The sequence below is a fragment of the Puma concolor genome, chromosome E3 (genome assembly GCF_028749965.1).
Source record: "Puma concolor isolate L17-30 chromosome E3, mPumCon1.1.hap2, whole genome shotgun sequence".
Classification (NCBI taxonomy): domain Eukaryota; kingdom Metazoa; phylum Chordata; class Mammalia; order Carnivora; family Felidae; genus Puma; species Puma concolor.
In genome coordinates this window covers 30476625-30499601 of record NC_141682.1, presented here as the reverse complement: position 1 = coordinate 30499601, position 22977 = coordinate 30476625, and the positions used below count along the sequence as shown (strand labels likewise).

At 44.0% G+C, this 22977-nt stretch overlaps 1 protein-coding gene across 3 annotated transcripts in view; it reads right to left on the bottom strand.

The window, feature by feature from the left end:
* PARN (poly(A)-specific ribonuclease) overlaps positions 1-22977 on the bottom strand; it is a 169052-nt gene that overhangs the window by 134223 nt on the left and 11852 nt on the right. For 2 of the 3 annotated variants that reach the window (XM_086691171.1, XM_086691172.1), the window contains exons 7-14: positions 19400-19565; positions 18144-18209; positions 17373-17411; positions 16015-16057; positions 12928-13008; positions 8648-8704; positions 4580-4657; positions 225-268 (exon numbers count right to left, since the gene is read on the bottom strand). In XM_086691171.1, the coding sequence (XP_086547297.1) occupies positions 225-268; positions 4580-4657; positions 8648-8704; positions 12928-13008; positions 16015-16057; positions 17373-17411; positions 18144-18209; positions 19400-19565 (574 nt within the window). The remainder of the gene's footprint in view (positions 1-224; positions 269-4579; positions 4658-8647; positions 8705-12927; positions 13009-16014; positions 16058-17372; positions 17412-18143; positions 18210-19399; positions 19566-22977) is intronic. The other variant, XM_086691173.1, reaches the window with a different exon arrangement.

The window sequence follows — 22977 nt, the reverse complement described above, 5'->3', positions numbered from 1 at the left end:
ACTCTGAGTTCAAATTTTGATTTTTAATGGAATAAAACAAACCATCGATTATAAAATCAAACCATCACAGCTGGACCTGTTAAAACATTTCCCAGCTTGTATCAACTGGATCGTAACCATGATCGGGTAATTACTATTATTACTATTTATTACCTGTTTGTATCACAGATAGTAGGAGCACTGTTTTGAATGAAAGACAAAAAGAATCCTTGAAGAAAGCTTACCTGGGGAAAACACATGTTGTCATCTCCTTAAACTCATTTAAGTCCTAAAAAACAACAACAAAACACGGACGATGACTTGCTGTGATTTTACTAAACACACTCACAATACTGCAAACATACATGAACATTTCAAGCTTCACAGCTCTCTCTTCAAACTGTGATACTCACGCGGGCCCTTTAAACTCAACAGCCAGATTCATTTCCAGTTAATAATTACTTTCTGAAAATCTTCACAATCTCCTCACTGACTGGGATCCTATGATCTGAAATAAAACCTTTGCATAACCAAAATAGACAAACTCCAGTATCTTATGGCTGAAACAGGAGGGGGAAAGGTTTCTGTTACACAAAGAAAGCTTTTAGTAATAGCTCTATTCAACAAATCCATCCTAACAGCGAGACTAGCACGGTTATTTAAATAGAATGGTTTATATAGGAAATGGGCATTGTGTAAACTAGGCTATACTGTTACTGAGAACGCCTCTGAAATGCTAGTTAAAAAGGCCATTAAAGCACAGACCTTCCAATATGCAAGATGCATGCTTTCACTGCTCAGAAAATTGCTAAAGAAGCACCAGTAGCAAGTGCCTAAGTTAGACAATTTATTTCCCGGTTTGTTTTGATCAGGAAGTCTAAAGCTGAAGGGAGACGACTCCAATTTTGAATGAACTCATTTACATACATAATTGCCACGCTAGACTGAATCGTCATACTCCTGACCCTTTGTAACTACACTTCTCTTCAGCGTTATTCATGCTTCATAGCAAACTGCCACTTCCAATTAGCTTTCCAAGTCTATAAATACACACTGTATTTAGCTAGTTTGGAATATTTACCAGCTTTTCAGTGGCTGTCGTTAAATTAACAGACAATACGTGAACAAGTGGTTTCAGTGCTGAAGCCAAACAAAAATACAATGACTGCTGTCACCCCTCAATGCCATCACAGAGCCTCAAAAGCAAGAAAAAATTAGAATTCTGGCTCCTTCCAGTGCTAGCATATATAACAGAGCTCTGGACCAATGCCTTCTAAAAGGTCATGCCTAAGTACCAAGAAGATTCTTCAGAAGAGACTCTCCCCTAAAAGGCAGCTCCAAAACATGGATTCTTCAGAACACTTTTAAATGCAAAATGTGTTACTAGTGCATGCAAAAGTTCTCCCATTTTAAATATGTTTTCGCATTTATTCTCAATGCTTCTTCCAAAACTAGCTGGAAGAAAACCATTTTCTCCTTCTGACGGACAGAACACAAAGTTCAATTACTTACTAAGGTCGCCTTAGTAATAAAGCAAGGGATGAAGCCAAGTCTCCTAACTCATGTCCGACTCTGTGGCAAATCACATGCCCTTTCTACTAGAACTGAATTCAGAACTACAATAGTTTCATTCAAGGTGACATTTATTAAGCGCGTGGACAATGTGCTATACTAGGCGTTTGGACCCGTAAACCCCTTCTCCAGAGGAGCCGATCACCTAGAAGAAAGGGGGAGAGCTGTCAACAAAAACTGTAGGCACAAGAGGTACACAGTTCTGTGAGGGTTCAGAGAAAGGAAAGATCACCTCTTGGGCAAGGCAAGCGGGCATGGAAAACTTCACGGAAGATGCATTTGCTGGACCTTGGTAAGACAGGGAAAGCTGCACACAGCAAACGTGGAGAAAATCCAAAGTGGAGGAAATGGTAGACCAAACCACGGACAGGCTGAAGCACAAAGCAGCTCCCAGGAACAAATGAGCCGGGCCTGCTGGCCGAAAGGAGACCAACAAGTGACTAGAAGGCACAGGACAGCTGGGCCAGATCACAGAGAAGCTGGATACGCCAAGCTACAAAGAATCAGCTGTATAGAAAAGCAAAGAATGTGGGATTAGGTTCAGACTTTTGAGCAGGGTCAGTGATGTGAACAGAGCCATATATCAGAAGATTATAAAACTAGCACAGTCGGAAGATAGCTCAATTGTTAACATTCAATGCCTCCTCTGTGCCAAGCTCTATTCGGCGTTCAGACGCAGGATGTAATACACTTTCCTCTTTCCTTACCAATCACTTCACTGGTTTAAAGGTCAAAAAAGTCACGAGAGGAGCTGCTGTACTTGGCCAACAGAAGTGGCTGATCTGCAATAAACATTAGCTGTTTAGATTATACACTGCAAATTCACACCGGTCCTATTTGTTTTGAGACTCACCACTACGAAAACTTTGAGTCCCAGAGGGTGATACAGTTGTTCTAAAAGCCCTGACAGTCCTGAGGGTACAGAAATAGGACAAGGGGAGCAGCAGATCCACTGTATTCTCAGCTGGGCTTTGCTAGACTTTTCCAAAGAAAGCAATCAAGACGGCGATGGAATAACGTCTCATAAGAAACATGAAATAACTCAGGCTTTGCCTATGTATAAGCGACACTGAGCTCTGAAGGAGCTCTTCCAGTCCAGAAGTCATAAAAGATTAATGTGGTGGCAGCTGAAAGCAGGGATTGGCAAACCATGGCCTACAGGCCAAATCTGGCCCATTACCTATTTTTTAAACAGAGTTTTACTCGAGCAAAGCCACACCCATTTGTTTATCCATTCTATGGCCATTTTCGGGCTATCATGGCAGTGCTGAGAACTGTGATATGGACTGTACACCCTGCAAAGCCTAAAATATCTTACTATCTGGCCATTTATAGAAAAAGTTTGCCAACCTTTGTTTTAAAGGATGAGCTGAAAGACAAGGAAGCCTGTCTGGGGTCTGCTAGGCTCCAGATGAGAAGGCTACTTGCAGTTAAAACGAAGAGGTCCAAATGTGAGAGACAGCACGGAGACAAGTGGTCAGGATTCTGTAAGTGACGAGGAAGAGGCCCAACTAATGTCAAAAAACAGTACTGGTGAGAGGGTATCATTTATAATTTATAGTAAAGGAATAAGGAGAGATAACTGGTTGGGAGAGAGTGAGAAGGGAAGAAAGGCAGTGTAAGCTACACATCTCATCTGAGACCTATAAATCACAAACACCTCCTGGTCTGAAGGCTATCCGGATGGAGTCGTGTGGAGTCGGCGGGAACTGTGCACCTGCATCCGGGGAAAGATTACGGCTGGAGATAAAGATGGCACTGTCTTCAGCTGACGGCATGAGTGTGGGTGAGATCCCCGAAGGCGGAAAGTAGGGAGAGCCAATAAAGGAGAGGGGAGGACGAGCAATGGGGGGTAAGCAAGATGAGGCCACGTGCACAGTTGGGAGCAGAGGAGGAAGAGACAGAAGAGAACCTCCTTTCCTGCAGGGCCCAAGAAGCCTGTACCCTGGTGCACTGAGACAACTTGGCTCCAGGAGCAAAAACGGCAAGGTTGACAGAGAATCTAAGGGAGGCAGCCCCACAAGAGGTAATCGTGAATTTTGTAGGACCTGATCCAGCTTGGCTGACCTGCAGCACAACTGGCCTTCAAAGGCCCCATTATAGCTAAAGGTAGCAGCAGCGAACTGGGAGACCACAGCCGTGGCCGAAGAAGCCCCGGCCAGCGCTAACTGAGCAAACCACTGGCGTCAAGACGGAACAAAGGTCCAACTTTGCTCTGGCAATGGCGGATGACTGAAGATTCCCAATAACGGCTTGTAAGTACATCTCTTCAAAAATGTACGACTAAGCACATGAGACTCTCTCCCTGGGAACATGGTGCCTACAAGGAAACAGCTCTCATGTAGAGAACACTGTCATAGTAATAAGGAACTGGGAATTTCTTTCTCTTCTTTTTTTAAGTTTTCATTTAAATTCCAGTTAGTTAACACACAGTGTAATATTAGTTTCAGGCGGACGACATAGTAATTCCCCACTTCCACACATCACCCAGAGCTCATCCCAACAAGTGCACTCCTTCCTCCCCCTCCCGACCTAGCCCATCCCCCACCCGCCTCCCCTCTCATGACCATCAGCGTGTTCTCTACAGTCAAGAGCCTGTTTCTTGGTTTGCCTCTCTCTCTTTTTCTCCTTCGCTCGTTCGTTTTGTTTCTTATATTCCACATGAGTGAAATCATACAGTGTTTGTCTTTCTCTGACTTATTCCACTTAGCATGATACTCTCTAGCTCCGCCAACGTCGTTGCCATGGCAAAGAACCATGAAGTTTTAACACAGCTTGGGACACCTGGGGGACTCACTCCGTTGAGCGTCTGACTTCGGCTCATGTCACGATCCTGTAGATCGTGAGTTTGAGCCCTGCATCGGGCTCTGTGCTGACAGCTCGGAGCCTGGAGCCTGCTTGGGATTCTGTGTCTCCCTCTCTCTCTCTGCCCCTCCCCTGTGCTCACTCGCTCTCTCTCTCTCTCTCTCTCTCCCTCAAAAATAAATAAACATTAAAAAAAAATTTGGACCCAGGCTGAGTCACTTACCGCAGGCAGAGGGCAGTAGAATTGATGAACCGTGTGCATGACATCCAAGAGCATATTGTGTCCAATGACGAGTTTTCCCTACAGAAAGTCAAGGTCAGGAAAAAGACTTCTTGGCACAAAATTATATTGGCGCTTGAGACGGAAATGTGTGGTTCAGATTCTATGAGGACTTTGTCCTAAACTTACTTTTTGACATGGAAAAAAAAAACCTTATATGTGGATAAATAAGTTGGGCCCGGCTTTCTTCCTCTTTAATCTCAGCGTATTAGATCCAGAATGCAAAGTAAAAGCACCAATGACTTTGATTTCATTGATGTTTTTCTCTGCTTTTTATTCATCTTGCCACCTTCAAGAATCAGAAGTAGTAAAATTTTTATTGAAGAGCTCAAAAAAGTAACTGAAAATGCTAACTACCTTGACCTGTCCATAATTTGTCAACAGATTCCAAACATCTATTCTAGGAGTGTGTTCTTTAAAACAACTCATTTATTTTTAAAAGATACATTCGCAAGAACGCTGAAAGGTAAAAATAAATAAACTTGAGTTCTATTAAACAGGATGAATTTCCATTTCCTTCACATCTATGTCAAAATTCATGTGCATTTCCAGTGCCATTTGCTGCTTTGCTTTTCAACCAACTGAACTACAATATGTGTTCAATCAATTACTCCATCATGATAAAAATTTAACTATCAAAATGGAACACTGACCTACATTCAGCCAGCCAGGTGGCACCATTTTTAACATAAAGCATCTGGTCATTACCATGGAGCTTTTGACCGGGTCCCAGTGCACCTCCAGAGTGATACTCCTTGACTCATAGGGCTAACCACAATTCTCTGAAATAAATAATTCCATACAAAATCTTCCAAATCCAACAGACAAGCTCTCCTTTCGGCCACAGCAGTAACTACCACAGTAGGAACCTACTGCCAGATCTGGTTTCTAAACACCATTATCCAATAAAAGGAACCAGGCCTCCGTGGAGACCTTACGGTTCTAGGACTAAGGCAGGGAAAACACAATAGGAGTCTGAACATTCTGTGATGCCAGAGAGTAAGGAGGTGCTCCAAGAAGGATGGGGGCCTGTTCAAAGGACACAGGAGCCAAGCTGAAGAAGCGCCAATGGCCAAAAGTGATACATTTCGAGCAACAAAATAAACAATAAAAATATCAGATTACAATCTGTAGAATAACATAAATTCCTCGAAGTGTGTGCTTCTTTAAACATTTTTTAAATGAATACATAAACATGAAATAAGGGACATCGCTTCCTTACAGAAGAATTCCAAGAACAAGGGTAGAAAGAAAGAAGAAAATATAAACTCACCATTAAAACACCAAAGCAATAATGGCTGCAGACAAAATCCACTGACATGCTGTTTTAGTGGGCAAGAGGTTGAGAAAAAGCAGCATTTTCATAGCCTCAAAGTATCCCCCCGAATTTATTAGCCACAGAGGGACAAATGATAATGTCACAGTACACAATTCCAGCAGATACCAGCTCAACCAGGTGATCAAGGTCAACATCACAAACTATCATTTCCGTGGGATTCTTGCCAAAACTGTACATCCTCAATCCAATCGTGAGAAAAGATCAGGCAAACCCAAACTGAGGGATATCTGACAAAATTACAATCAGCATTCTTTAAGCACATCGAATTACAAAAGACAAAAAGAGACTGCTCAGAGGGCTGAAGACTAAAGGGAAAGGACAATTCAATGCGACGTAGGATCCTGGAAAGAACTGTGAATGGAAAACGGAGTCAGTGGGGAGAGTGAGGAAGTTCAAATAAGCTCGAGAGTCCGGTTCATAATACTGTACCAGCGTTAATTTCCTGGTTCTGATACCCCCGTGGTTATATGAGGCATCAGTGTAAGGGTAGCTGGGCGAGGGATCTACGGAAACTCTACTATTTTTGCAACTTGTCTATAGTTTCTTAAACTATAGAAAATACATATTTACTATGAACAGTGCCAGGGAGAGAATGTGGTGTCATATAAATATTTAAGAGTGTTCAGTGTTCACTGGCTTTACATAGCCCGACTCTGTTTTTAAGGGACGTGGCTTAGAAATATTAAATGTCTGGATTGCTAAGAAGTAGGACTTTTCTTCAGTAGTACGCTTTGTGACGTTAACTACCAACGGTCATCAACATGCTATGAATTATTCTGTAGGAGACAGGACAACAGGGAGGGAAAACCAACAAACACACAGCCAGCGAAGGCATCTGAATATGAACCAGGAAAACAAACACTCTCAGGATGGCTACCAGAGCTCAAAGCCAAATGATGCCCCGCATGTCTGTACAGGCCAGCCTCAGTCAAATTAACCACTTGACTGAAGTCCGCAGGCTGAGTGTGTATAATGGAAGCAAATGTGACCAGAAGACCCTCTTTGCTCCTCTGGATACCTGTTATCCTAGCCACTTCTGAACAGACTCTCACCTTGTTTCTCTCCAGACTCATCTGGCTTTCTATTCCACTCTGACTACCTCACTCACTTCAGACCAACAGCTCCCAGTGAGCTCAGGGCTCTGTCACTGCTGTCTGTCCCCAGTCGAGGACAGTGGCAGGCCTGCCCTCAAGACCTGATCTGACAAGCCCACACCTGGTGGTGGGACAGCCACGGAACTCTGGGAGGATCTCTACAGCCTTAAAGTGTCCTTGATACAAAGCTGGGCATCTAAGGGACAAGATGATTCCGTCTCTAGGGGGGACAATTCCTTCTCCATGGCCGACACTCAAGGAACAGAAAGTCTTAGACTCCAGGCTATTTAGCAACCCAGCAAGCTGCCTGACTCGGATATACAATCTGCAAAACCACCAGCAGCCTGACCCAGTTTATCTGTGCAAGATGTGGAGGCCTCTTTGCCAAAGGAACTTAGGAAACAAGCAAAAATGTCTACCATACCTATCATGGAACCCTCTAGCATATATACACAAATGGTCAACACATTTTGAAAACTCATCAAATATCATCAACGCTATCAAGATAGAAGATTCAGTTACAGTTATACAGAACTCCATTATTTTTGTCCTCTAGATTCTTCTAATTAAGGAACAAAAACGCCCTCAGTCAGAAACCTGATTATTTCTCCCCACACTCTGTCCTTTCTTATTCCACTTCTTACTAGTTTTGAGAATAATAAATGTTAGTTTCACGCAGCCATATAAAGACATTGTAGTATAATCCTATGCATTTTACAAGAAAACCTTTTCTTTTCAATTTTTTAAAGTAATCTCTACACCCAACATGGGCCTCGAACTCCCAACCCCGAGATCAAGAGCTGAACGCTCTACTCACTGAGGAACTAGGCGCCCCTACGAGAAAACCTTCCGAAAAATGGTGTGGATCCAATCAACAATTACAATGTCCCACCCAGTGCATTATAACCAGTCTCCCTCCATACCAGGTAAACATTCTACACGTGACCAAATGGCTCATCCACAATCATAACTAAGCATCTCACCTTAGATGTTATATTCAGAAACCTAGTTAAAAAGAAAAAGCCTGGGGGTGCCTGGGTGGCTGAGTCAGTGGAGCGTCGGACTTCAGCTCAGGTCATGATTCATGAGTTTAAGCCCAACATCAGGCTCCATGCTGACAGCACAGAGCCTGCCTGTGATAATCTCTCTGCCCGCCCCCACCCCTCCCCACCCACCACTCTCGCTCCCTCTCTCTCAAAATAAATAAATAAATAAATAAAAAAGAAGAAGAGGAAAAGGGCTCCTGGGTGGCTGAGTCAAAGGTACAACTCTTGGTTTCAGTTCATGTTGTGATCTCACATTTCATGAGTTCGAGCCCCACAATGGGCTCCATGCTGACAGTGTAGAGCCCGCTTGGGATTCTCTCTCCCTCCCTCTTTCTGACGCATGGTCTCTCTGTCTCAAAATAAACTTAAAAAAAGAAAGAAGAAAGAAAGAAAGGAAGGAAGGAAGGAAGGAAGGAAGGAAGGAAGGAAGGAAGGAAGGAAGAAAGAGGGAGGGAGGGAGGGAGGGAGGGAGGGAGGGAGGGAGGGAGGGAGGAAGAGAGGAAGGAAAATAGATAGACCCTGGTTCACTTACCGAATTGGCAATGGCATGAATAACTCTAGAAAATCCCACAGCGTCATTCAATTCTTCCTAATTTAGAGAAACAAACCAAGGAAACTATTGACGTACATATACTCCTTAGTTGGACAGGTTAAAACCTAGCCCCCAAAAAGCACTGAAATGTTACATCGAGTTAAGACAGCTTTAGTTTCCCATATTCTGTCTCCATCATCCTAAACAACTGCATCTGAAATGATCAATGTATAGACCACTCTTCTGTTTTAGAACATGGAACTAGCAAGGAGCAAAATATTTATTAGTTACTGTACTAACAGTGCCTAGGGTTTACCCATCACTGCACAATGTTTGCTGAAATTTCTATGGCTAGCAAGCAGTCTTAAAAACACAAACTTTTCAGGGTGCCTGGGTGGCTCAGTTAAGCATCTGACTCAGGTCATGATCTCACAGCTGGTGGGTTGTAGCCCCACATCGGGCTCTGCGCTGACAGCTCAGAGCCTGGAGCCTGCTTCGGATTCTGTGTGTGTGAGTGTATGTCTCTCTCTGCCCCTCCCCACTCACACTTTGTCTCTCTCTCTCAAAAAATAAACAAACATAAAAAAAAAAAAAAAAACCCACAAACTTTTCTCAGCTGCCACCTGCTGACCAAATTCAACACTGCATTAAATTCTGAGGAAACCTATCCAGCAGCTGACGGATCCCATCAAGCATTCTCCAAATTCTCCCGGCTTTTTCGTCAAATGCATTTTTTATACAACGTTTACAGTACAACATTCTGAGACCCATCCCCATTCGGTTTTGTCTCTCCTTTCTTCCCGGTGGTGGGTAAATGGGCTCAATTTCTCTATCCTGCGAGCAGCCGCAGCCCCGTCTGCTCTCATCATGGCTACATAACTCAAGTCTTCCCTCTGCTCACTAGCTCCAGCTTCTCTGCCAGCTACCTGCAGCCCTCTGCTCTCTGGCCTCTCCCTCACTGAAGCTGCTCCTCTCTTTCAACAGCTCCCAAAGCTAACGAGTGTTGGCCGGGATGTGGAGAAAACTGTAACACTCATGCCCTGTTGGTGGAAACAGAAAGTGGCACAGTCACTACGGAAAACAGTATGGTGGTTCCTCAAAAAATTAAATACATAGGGGCGCCTGGGTGGCTCAGTCGGCTAAGCATCCGACTTCAGCTCATGCCGTCATCTCGAGATCCGTGAGTTCAAGCCCCGCGTCGGGCTCTGTGCTGCCGGCTTGGAGCCTAGAGCCTGCTTCGAATTCTGTGTGTCCCCGTCTTGCTTGCACTCTGTCTCTCTCCCTCTCAAAAATAAAGAAATGCTTTTAAAAAAAATTTTTAATTAAATAAAGAATTTCCATATGATCCAGCAATTTCATTTCTGGGTATATACCCAAAGGAACTGAAGCAGGAGATATTTGCACACCCTTGATCACAGCAGCGTTATTTCACAAAGATCAAAAAGGTGGAAGCAACCCAGTATCCATGATGCATGAGTGAAGAAAATGTGGCATATACAGACAATGGACTATTATTCAGCTTAAAAAGGAAGGGAATATTGATCCCTGCTACAACATGGATGAACCCGGGGGACATCACGCTAAGTGAAATAAGCTAGTCGCAAAAAGACAAACACTGTAGGACTCCACCAGGTACCAGGAGTAGTCAAACTCCTAGAGAGAGAAAGTAGAATGGTGGGTGGCAGGGGCTGGGGCAGTGGGTAGACAGGGAGCCAGTGTTTAATGGGGACAGAGTTTCAGTTTTGCAGGACGAAAACAGTTACGAGGACAGATGGCAGTGATGGCTAGACAATAAGGTGAACATACTTACTACCACAGAACTGTATGTACACTTAGAGATAGGATGGGGCGCCTGGGGGACTCAGTCAGATAAGTGTCTGACTTCCACTCTGGTCATGATCTCACAGTTTGAGTCTGTGAGTTTGAGCCCCGCCTCAGGCTCTCTGCTGCCAGCAAAGAGCCCACTTTTTAATCCTCTGTCCCCCTCTCTCTGCCCCTCCCCTGCTCGCTCTCTCTCTCTCTCTCTCTGTCTCAAAAATAAATAAATGTTTAGGGGCACCTGGGTGGCTCAGTGGGTTAAGCGTCCGACTTCGGCTCAGGTCATGATCTCATGGTCCGTGAGTCTGAGCCCCGCATCAGGTTGTGCTGACAGCTCAGAGCCTGGAGCCTGGTTCAGATTCTGTGTCTCCCTCTCTCTCTGCCCTCCCCTGCTCACACTCCATCTCTCTCTTTTTCTCTCTCTCTCTCAAATATAAAAATTAAAACATAAAAAAAAAATCTTAATGTAAAAAAAGAAATAGGATAGTAAATTTTATGTGTATTTTGCCACAATTAAAACTTTTTTTTAACTTTTAAGACCGTTTTTTAGAAACTTCACATCACTATGCAAATTTTTAATGACATTTTGATGGCTTCCTCCCAGACAGACTGTTAGCTCTTAGACAGGAAAGCCAGGAATCATTTATTCTTATACCCTCTGTACCTACCATAACGCTTGAACATATGGGGAATATGTTATAAATGGTGAATAATCTGACCCTAATTCCTATACCAAAGTTTTGATTCTTCCTTGTGACCAGAGGTCCTTCTCGTCAAGTGCATGAATTCCTGTGGTGGGGAGTGCTGGGTTGGGGTCCCAGCTAAATATCCCGGTTCCCTTGGGTCTCAAGATTTCTGTCTCTTTCTCCTCTGTCCTCTGGCAAACTAGAACAGATATTTGGAATTCTATCTCTCAAAACTATTACTAAACTTTTACTGCAACACTTTAAAAAAAAAAAAAACAACTCCTCCCAAGGCTAAGCCAACGGCCACATCTCAGTCCTTATCCTTACTCCTCCACGCCTACGTCCCCTTCTTTGAACATTCTCTTTCCTGGGCTGCTGGCCACAATACTCTCTGGGCACATGTTTCTACTTCTGCCTAACATTTAAATGCTAGATCTTTCAGGAACCCACCCCAGACCATCTTACTCTCATTCTTCAGCACATGGGAGGTGCTCCAACCCAGGCCCAGTCTCTCCGCCCACAACAACCACACCTAGCCCTCACCTCACCTTCTCTCCTGCGCTCCAGAATGAAAAGCCTGCCTACAGGACACTCACCCTTGCACATATCCACTGAAGACACACAGGCCAAGGCCTGAGTCAGGACCAATCTCCTGTTGGAACACCCCAGGGGGAGCCGATGGGTGGGACGCAGGGGCTTGTGAGGAGCTGCTACTTGGCCATCTCCCGCCCGCCTCCCTCTCTCTCCCAGGAGGCTGTCATATGGGTTTCTCACCGCTTCTCAGGTTCTGATGAGGCATGCGGGTTTTCTGCCCCACCCTCCTTTGCAGAATGGAGCTACGGCACAGAAAAGCACTTAGCTGTGGTCTAGAATTGACTGTTCGGTAACGGGTAGCCACAACTCACACCGCAGTCCCCTGGCCCCTTTGGTTTCAGTGTCGTCTTTCTGGTGTGTGGGACAGGGACCAGATGTAGTTGGCACCACTGGCTGATCCTCCTTCTTTATATAATAAGCTGCCTAAATCCAACAGTGGCTTTTTGCATCTTTACTGGTTCAATCGGTCAGGTGTGGCCCCTACTCACCCCTGGGTCACCTCCTGGCCTCCTCCACCCACGTATCACTCCAGGCCACCCCACCTGCCATCCGTCTCAGCAGCTCCGATCTCTGGCCTAACTATCGTTCTTCTCTCCCCTTCCACTTTCGCCACCCGCACCCCATCCCAAATTCCACCGATTCTACCTTCTAAATGCTTTCAGGTTCCACCTCAACTGCTACTCACTCACTGTTCTGTTCTCGCTCACCGACACCTCTTGGCCAGGTGACTTACTCCACAGCACATAACAGCAACCAGGAGGAGGCTGCTAACGACGCAGATCCAACCAAGCCATCCTAACCTGTCAAATCACACGTACTACCCTTCGTTTTAGGAAAACAGCAACCGTGCCCGAGGCTCAACACAGCAGTATCAGTTAACGGGCATGAGGTTCCGTGCCACACAATCTGAATGCAGACCAAGAACACTTCCCTCAAGACAGATTCACAAAGGTGAACGGTGGTCAACCACCATGTCAGGCTCCTGTTGGTGGCTATGTCTACACTTTTCACCGTTAAGTTGCTCTCATTCCGTTCTAGGTTTTTCTGCCAGTTCAATTCTGCCGTGATAGGAAACTATTCATTACACTGGAATGTGACACGTGATCTGCAAACACACCGAAAGGACTAAATCAGTACTTAGATGCTGTTTCTCACCAAACAACGTGACCATGACTCCATTACCTGTTCTTTAGCGTGTTTCTGCTGCTCCCTCCTTTTACGTTCCTCTTCATCTACTTTGCTGATGACGATGTATCGCTCCTTCTGAAAGACATAAGCCAGACGTACAACTTTCTGCAAGCAACCGGACGGCAAGCAATTCAGATACTGCTACCATTTGAAGTTATATGTTTTATCACCACACAGCCTTTCATGGGCTAAATACCCTGAAAGCATTTTGAAACGCTGCAGAAAACTGAGCTGATGCATTACAAACCAAGATTCTGCCTCTGCGCCGAAATGACATCCTCCTGCAGTTTATTAACTCACCACCACCGACATCAGAAGTATCAGTAGACTATGAGGGGCGCCTGGGTGGCATAGTCAGTTGAGCGTCCGACTCCTGATCTCGGCCCAGGTCATGATCTCGCAGTTCATGGGTTCAGGACCCGCATCAGGCTCTGCGCTGATGGTGTGGAGCCTGCTTGGGATTCTGTCTCTCCCTCTCTCTGCCCCTCCCCTGCTGTGCTCTCTCTCTCTCTCTCTCAAAATAAATAAACTTAATAAAAAAAAAAATTTTTTTTAAAGAAGTATCAATAGACCATGAGAATAAGACACTTTCCACGACTAACACTAAGAAGTTACACTGCATGTGAACGTGAATTTTTAAATAGTCAGTTTTAAAATAAAATTTCTAACACAGGCAGCAACCTCTTTGACCTTGGCTGAAGCAACTTTTTTTTTTTTAATTTTTTTAATGTTTATTTATTTTTCGAGACAGAGACTAACAGAGTGTGAGCAGGGGAACGGCAGAGAGAGAAAGAGAGGAAGACACAGAATCGGAAGCAGGCTCCAGGCTCCGAGCTGTCAGCACAGAGCCCAAAGCGGGACTCAAACCCACGAACCATGAGATCATGACCTTGGCCAAAGTCAGACGCCCAACCAACTGAGCCACCCAGGCTCCCTGAAGCAGCTTCTTAATAGACACATCATCAGAGGCCAGGGAAACAAAAGCAAAAACGAACTACTGGGACTTGATCAAAATAAAAAACTTCTGCATGGCGAAAGACACAATCTATAAAACTAAAAGGCAACCAACGGAATGGGAGAAGACATCTGCAAATGACATACGTGATAAAGCGTTAGTATCCAAAATCTATAAAGAATTTATCAAACTCAATACCCAAAAAACAAATAACTCAGTGACGAAATGGGCAGAAGACACGAATAGACACTTCTCCAAAGACATCCAGATGGCTAACAGACACATGAAAAAATGCTCAACCTCACTCATCATCAGGGATACAAATCAAAACCACACTGAGATACCACCTCACACCTGTCAGAATAGCTAAAATTAACAACACAAAACCCAGGTGTTGGCGCAGAAGTGGAGAAAAGGGAACCCTCTTGCACTGTTAGTGGGAATGCAAACTGGTGCAGCCACTCTAGAGAAGGGTGTGGAGTTACTTCTAAAAATAGAACTACCCAACAATCCAGCAATTGCACTATTAGATACCCAAAGGGCACAGGCACCCCACTGTTTACAGCAGTGTTATCAACAATAGCCAAACTATGGAGAGAACCCAAACCCAAATATCCATACCGATGAATGGAGAAAGATGTAGTGTGTATAGGCGTGTGTGCACGCGCAAGTGTGTGTGTGTGTGTGTGTGTGTGTGTGTGTGTGTGTGAATACACACCAACGGACTATTACTCGGCCATCAAAAAGAATGAAATCTTGGGGCGCCTGGGTGGCGCAGTCGGTTAAGCGTCTGACTTCAGCCAGGTCACGATCTCACGGTCCGTGAGTTGGAGCCCCACGTCAGGCTCTGGGCTGATGGCTCAGAGCCTGGAGCCTGTTTCCGATTCTGTGTCTCCCTCTCTCTCTGCCCCTCCCCCGTTCATGCTCTGTCTCTCTGTCCCATAAATAAATAAAAACGTTGAAAAACAAATTTAAAAAAAAAAAAAAAGAATGAAATCTTGCCATTTGCAATGACGTGGATGGAGCTAGAGCATATTATGCTAAGCTGAATAAGTGCATCAGAGAAAGATAAATACCATATGATTTCATTCAGATATGGAATTTAAGAAACAAAACAGATGAACATAGGGGAAGGGGGGAAAAGTTGGGGGGAGAGAGGAAAGCAAATCACAAGAGACTGAACGAAAGAGAACAAACAGGGTTGATTCTGGGAGGTGGGTGGGGGTTGGGCTAGATGAGGGATGGGGACTGAGGGCACCTATCATGATGAGCGCTGGGTGTTGTATGTAAGTGATAAATCACTGAATCCTACTCCTGAAACCAATATTGCACTGTATGTTAACTACAATTTAAATTTTTTTTCAATGAAAAATAAAATGTCTGTATCTCATTTCATCGACATTAGAAACATATCCTGGATTTCCAGGTAACGTGTCAGAAAACTAGTCCCTTCTTTCTCATATATTCCATTTTGAATCAAGTAAGCACACCACATTCTATGTCAAAGTTTGAGATTTATCTTCAAGCAAGATTTTTTTTTAATTTACTTCATCTCTCATTTGACATCTGACTCAAGAGCAACAACAGAGAGTGGAAAAAAAAAAAAAAAAAGACTAACAACAAAATTCTAAAATTCTAAAATTTGCTAAAGGAACCCGCCCTCAGCCTCCCATTACCCATCACGGTTCCATCAGCGCACCTTGGGAACACATGCCTGAATGTATTCCCAATGCTCACGCTTATGCCCCAGATTCTAGAATTTCATTTCCCGTGCCCACGTAACAGGAAGCCAGTTTTTCATGCAGACCACTACAGCTTTCTGCCGTAACAAGAACACATACTAACATACTAACAAAGTAACATGTGCATACTTTCAAGTTTACAAATCATGTTCATATCCGTTGACCTGCTTGATCACCACAAAACAGCTGTGATCAAAACAGGCACAGATCACCATCCCCATGCTCATCTCCAGGGTACAAAGGAGGAAGACGAGGCTTAGAGAAGTGAAGTGACTTGCCCAAGGTCACCCAGCTCACAGGAAGCAGAGCCAGGAGTCAATTCTGACTCTCAGCACATCATTGTATCATTGTATGTGTTTGGCCCTGGACAGTTCTTGGGGTTACCTTTTCAGTTTCTAAAGTCTCAACGTGAATGCCTTTGGGATACCTAAAGAAGAGAGAGACAAGAGGACATCACTAGATGAGCCAATGACAGCTAAAACCCTAGGTGTTTTAAAAAGCAACTTGACAGCTATGTTAAGAAGTCTTATTAAATATAAAATAAATACTACTACAACAAAGGCTTTATAGTAAACCTATTCCATAATATTTCAGCTACTGAATGTTTCCCTATGTCTGCTTTAAGAATGCAGGAGTGTAGGGGCGCCTGGGTGGCTCAGCCAGTTGGGTGTCCGACTTCATTTCGATGAAGATCATCATCTCATGGTTGACGTGAGTTCGAGACCCGCGTCAGGCTCTCTGCTGTCAGCACAGAGCCTGCTTTGGATCCTCCGTCTCCCTCTCTCTCTGTCCCTTCCCCACTCATGCTCTTTCTTTCTCTCTCAAAAATAAACATTAAAAAAAATAAAAACTAAAAAAAAAAAAAATGCAGAGCATATCTGATTTCAAATTAACGTTTTAGGACACAGGCATCTTCCTCCCAAATGCAATAACGTTTACTTCCTAAGTGAAATTGTGAAGGTTGTTTTAAATGGTATGGGGCATACACAGAGGAGGTTTGAGAAGAGTAACTCTACTATAGTCTGGCACCAGCGCGTGCATTAGCCAAGGAGAGGGATCTGGAACCCCCATGGAGTCCACTGAAAAGGACAACATGACAGGCCAGGAGCCTAGTCAGAGGACAGTGGCCCTTCTCCAGTCTTGTTCAAAGTAAACTCCAGGTACATACATCACTGGTAGATTCTAATGGAAGAACAAGAGGCCCAAATAAAGTCGAATGCAAACTTCCCCCTGCTCGACAACGATATTCAATTTGGGGTTAGAGGTCTGCTCAAAAATACAGTGAAACAAACGGACACAGCGCCGGAGAAATACAGGCACACAATTTTGGATATTATTTCAGGGGGTTCACAGACCGCCTAAAACGTACCCATGGTCTAACCCCTGCCTGAGAAAGAGCATTCATCTGAGTTATTTCCTAGATCTTAAAACCCAATCTTTATCATTTAACCTTCAAAGAACAAAACACTATACATCCGGAACTTAATGAACCTATCGCCAAAGTGACAACTGAAAGGAAATTTAAAAGGTTTAAAAGCATCCGCTACGAAATAACAACAAAGAAAATCAGTGGGTATTCAAGGAACTTAAGAAGTAAGGGGAAGTTCAATACAGCACTGCCCAAGAACATGGTATGGTCAGATCACCAAGAATCTCAGAAGTGAAAGGAGAGCTAAGACATAATACTTAGTTTTCAATCCTGGGTCCCTCACAGAGCTCTCACATAGAATATAAACACTTACTTCCAGCTCAAAGTCTGATAAATTAGTTTTCTTTGGAACCTATAAAAACAAAAGAGAAGGTACTGATTGGGGCTCATTAAAAGAAAATCCTAACTGATCAAGCACTGGTTAGGAAAGACATTTAATTTTTCAAAGCGACTCCACGAGAAGCGACAGGTCTCACACAAACAAAACCCGGCAGGATGTTTCAGTGGCAGGATCTCCTACCATCTGTCCTCATCAGAATGTTCTTTAATATTATTGTATCGCATGGGTCGAAGAGGGAGAAGTTCTTCTCCAACCCCAGTGTTACTGCCTGCGGCTGTACAAGGAGTTTAAAGTAGACATACACACTGAAACGCTTTTGTGAAGCTAGGCACAAATTATCTGAGCCACTGACTCTGAAACACTGATGTTTTCTACTGCAGAGAGAAATTAAAAGGATAGACGTAGCCCGACGGCGAATTCTTTTCTTTGAAGCCTTTATGTATTAGGCACCCCTCGAGGCTCAAGTAGCTATGCCATGCTAGAGCATAGCTGGAGCATAACGTAAAGTCAAAGATGCAACAACGGGTTTCTCCCCTCCAGGACAGGACAAACTGTTCACTCAGTGTCGCAATATACCAGTGTCCCCAATGTGTTAATGCTAAAGTTAGGGCTTGCATCTTGGGAACATACCTATAATAAAAAGGCCGTTTATGAATGTGGGTTTAAAAACCAAAAATAGAGCACATGCCAGAAATCATCCACTCTCCAAAAAAAGAACATGTGAAAATATTTAGGGCAACTTACCCAGTACATGGCTCTAAATCCAAGTTCTTGTTTTCTTCACTTTGTAATAAATCTTCAATTTTCTCTCTGAGGAGTTAAAATGAAAACATCGCCATCAGTACCTTTCAGGAATGAAGCGACCAACCAAGAGATTAATCATACTCTGAAGCAATTTAAATATAAGAACCCAGGACAATGTAACTCTACCCAATCAGGTTATAAGTTGTAAGTTATACTTAGAGTTATACCTGGTTACCCTTAAAGAAAAATACTTTATTTGGACGTATTCTTTTCGTTGTTGTTATTCATGAGTTCGTGACAACTTCTCAAGGATTCATTGATACAAGGAACTTAAATTTTTACTTTTCTACAGGAGGAGGTGGAGGGTTGAGCAAAACGGGTGAAGGGGAGGGGGAGATCCAGACCTCCACTTATGGAATGAGTAAGTCGCAGCAATAAAAAGAGAACAAAAAGAATACCATCAATGATGGTATAACAGTGATGTAATGGGACAGATGGTAGCTACACTCGGGGCGAACACAGCATAATATATAAACCCGTCAATCACCACCTTGTACACCTGAAACTAATGTAACAACATGTCAACTATACTCCAATAAAATCAAGTGATTAATTTTTACTTTCCTCGTAAGGCAGTTATACTGAAAACCCAGTGAAACCAGACACTCCTCCAATGGCACGCGTACTTGTCAGAAACTTCATTCAAAGAAACAAAACGAGGGGCTCCGGATGGCTCAGTCAGTTAAGGATCCGACTCTTGATTTTGGCTCAGGTCACGATCTCACGGTTTGCTATTGGCCCACAGGCTGTCTGGGATTCTTTCTCCCTCTCTCTCTGCCCCTTCCCTAACCAGGTTCTCGGTCTCAAAATAAATAAATAAGCTTATTTTTTAATTTTAAAAAATGTGGGTATGTTGTAAATATCTGGATAGGCCTGCTTCATTCCTCTGCCTTCAGGGAAACTGGACAGTGCCTATCAGGCCCTTGATCCATGCCTACTCGATCCAACTGGGAGGTCTGCCCACTTACTGAGATAGTCTCTTGCCGGGTGACACGCTACAAGTCTAAGTACAGCACACAGAATTCTATTTTACAATGTGCTGTGATTGCACAAATTCAGACATGACCCAGTGGAATCCTGCCATTCACGATATCACACCCGTGTGTGCAGTGCTCGTGCAGCACAAGCCTGAGACACAGACGTCAGTCCTGCCCCAACATATCTGCGTGATGCGTTCTTCTAGTCCGGGAACTTACACCACTTGGTCAATAAACTTCTTCTGATCCTCAGGAATCGTCACAGGACATTTTGACGCGCTGGGAGATACGTAAGACAGAGTTCCTGCACCATTGGACTGTAGGCGTTTTTCATCATACTGCTCCCTTAACTGTCTTTCTTCTTCCTGATTTAAATAGGGAATTCCTAAGTGTAATTTGGAAAAGAATGCATTAGCAGAGATAACTAAACATAAAAATTTCAACATAAAAAGTTGGGGTTTTTTTTTGTTTTTTTTTTTTTAGCAAACCAGTGAATCTAAAATGCTCCGGCAAGACTTACCATATTTAACTATATCCCAAAAAAAATCAACAGAAAAGACAAATGATTTTGAAATACACTGGTCTTTGCTTCTGCACCATGCATTCTTCTTTCAACAAATGTTTCTTTGGCACTTACACCGGGCCAGGTACTGCAGTAGGCCCAAGGGATCTAACAGGGAACAAAGCAGACAGCTTCTGCTCCATAGTGAAGGGAAGGACTTTTGACAGGAGGATCGGAGAAGGCCACTGAGAGCAAAGACCGCAAGGGTGAGAAGGAGTCAGGCCAGCAAGGAGCCAGGAGAAGAGTATTTCAGGCTGGGGAAAAACGATCAACGCCCAGAGGATGGAATGGTGTGGACAGCTCCAGAAACAGCAAGGAAGCTGGCGTGACCGGAACAGAGGGAACAGGAGAATGGCACAATGTCAGCATGGAGATGGTGGTGTGAGACTGTGCAGGCCTTTACAGGTCATGATATGAATTTGTTTTATTCAGGGGCACTGGGAGCGCCTGGGTGGCTCAGTCAGTTAAGCGTCGGACTTTGGCTCAGGTTATGATCTCATGGTTTTGTGAGTTCGAGCCCCACACAGGGCTCTGTGCTGACAGCTCAGAGCCTGGAGAATGCTTTGGACTCTGTCTCAGTCTCTCTTTCTCCTCCCCTGTTCACTCTCTTTCTCTCTCAAAAATAAATAAACATTAAAAAAAATTAAAGGGGCGCCTGGGTGGCTCAGTCTGTTGAGCGTCCGACTTCGGCTCGAGTCGTGACCTCGCGGTTGGTGAGTCTGAGCCCCGCATCAAGCTCTGTGCTATCAGCTCAGAACCTGGAGCCTGCTTTGGATTCTGTGTCTCCCTCTCTCTCTCTCTGCCCCTCTCCTGCTCACACTCGGTCTCTCTCTGTCTCTCAAAAATAAATTAAAATGATAAAAAAAAAAATTTTTTTTTTATTTTTTAAATTGAAAAAAAAGAACTTGTTTTATTTGAAGAGCAAGAGAATGCCATTAGAAGGTTTTAAGCAAGACAATTACATTATCTGTTTGTTTTTTAAAGAGATCATTTCGACTCCCATGAAGATTGAAGTAGGGAAGCCAGTTAAAAGCAATTATCCAGGCAAGAGATAACTGCTTACATCAGAGGTCAGTAATCTTTCTCTTAAAGCGTACAGTATATGTTTTAGGCTTGTGGGCCACATGGGGAATCTCTGTTGGAACCAATCAACTCTGCTCTTGTAACATGAAAATGGCCACACATGACGGGTAAATGAATGGACATGGCTTTATTTACAATAGGACTTTATTTGCAAAATGGGCTGTGGGTCTTGGTTTGTGACCCAGCTTAGACTAGAGACAGAGAAGATGAATACAGAGATAGGAGAGATATAACCTGCTGATATACTGGAAAGGAGGGATAAAGGGAAGAGGAGAATCGAAAACGCTACCTAGTTGTTAGGTGTAAGCAGCTGGGAAGACAGCAGGTGTACTTACAGAGGTAGGGAACCCTGGGCAAAGAATAGCTTTGGGGCCCAAGACATGAAAATCAAAACCTACTATCTGAATACATAAATAAGCTAAGGGTATATATGAATTAAGGGCTGTGGATATAAGCCTAGTGCTCAGGAAAAAGGTAATGAGATATAAATTTAGGTATCATCAGAATACGGGTGGCATTAAAAGCCACGGGACAGTAATAAACTTTTTTGATGATAGAATTAGAAAAATCACCATTTATCAGTCATACTAATCATTCCATGCAAGAATCATCGGTGAATGCTAAAACTAATTGGCGGAAAAGGCGATCAACATTAATAACACCATCAGTTGCACGACGTTAATGGACTTACTAGCACTGAACTGAATACTTAAAAATGGTTAAGATGGTAAATCCTATGCGCATTTTTCCACAATTAAAAAAAAAAAAAGGTAACACCACCAGTGATGAGACTGAGTACTTGAGAAGGACAAGAGGTAGTGCTGTCACAGAAAGAAAGGCTGGAGGTGCGTTCAGTTACTGGTGAGGAGACCCATGGTGCTCCCAAGGGCAGAGATGGCTAAGGGGAGCTGGAAGCAAAGACCGCTGAGCAACTGGTCGAGAAACAGACAGGACAGGGCATTTGCTGGTCATCCCTGTGGGTGGTGATGTCACCCATAATGAGGAGTTAGGAATGGAGAGAAGACAGAAAGCCGAAGCCAAGGCTGTCGTGAATGCCACACCCATGAAATCAGCAAAAAGAGGGGCCGTAGAGCCCGTGACACATCCCGTGGCTCCTGGGAAGAGGGAATCCACGTGGCTGTCACATGACATGGTAGAACAAGGACACCCACCAATGCCTGCCTGGAGAGAGACAGAGAGAGAGAGAGAGAGAGAGAGAGAGAGAGAGAGAGAGAGAGAGGTAAAACCACCTATGCTCCAGAGGGTGCAGGGGAAGTGAAGCAAGAGTCACCTGATTCCCTTTCACGCAAGGAAGTCAAAGGCACTTCTGAGAAGACGGCCAGAAGAAAAGGGTCTGGATTTGCAGAGCCCGAGTGCAAAAAACTGGTAAGGAAGAGAAGGGACGGTCGAGAACAGATTGAGAGAGTATCAGCCACAGTGTGGGGCTAAGAGTCTGGCAATGACAGATGTCCTGGGAGTCCCGATTCAGTTGTGACGAAAATACTCCGAGGTCTGACTATAAAACAAGGAGAATGAGGCACACACTCCAACTTGGCTGTTTCTCTCCTTTTATGAAAATAAAACCATCAGGCTGGAAATTATACATCCACAGGAGACTGGTTAAAGCAGTTCCTTCAACAGATTTTTGCACTTATTCCAATAGAGCGCTCTAACTACATTTGGAACTTGTATTTGATAACAGCTTTCAGAGTCAAGTTTGAGCCAAAGGGAAAAAAATTTTTAGAATACCCAAACTGTGCTGCCCAGCTGGTTCACTCACTGCATTAAGCGTTTTGGGCTCCAAAATCTTTTTTTTTTTTTTTTTCAAAAAGTCAAAAACATTGGGGTGTCTGGGTGGTTCAGTCAGTTAAGCATCCAACATTGGCTCAGGTCATGATCTCCTGGTTTATGAGTTCGAGCCCCAAGTTGGGCTCTGTGCTGACAAGTCAGAGCCTGAAGCATGCTTCAAGTATGTGTCTCCCTCTCTTTCTGCTCCTCCCCCGCTCATGCTCTCTCTCTCTCTCTCTCTCAAAATTAAATACACATTTTAAAAAATCGATAAAAGTTAAGGGACACCTGGGTGGCTAAATCAGTTAAGCATCCGACTGCAGCTCAGGTCATGATCTCACTGTCGGTGAGTTCAAGCCCCACC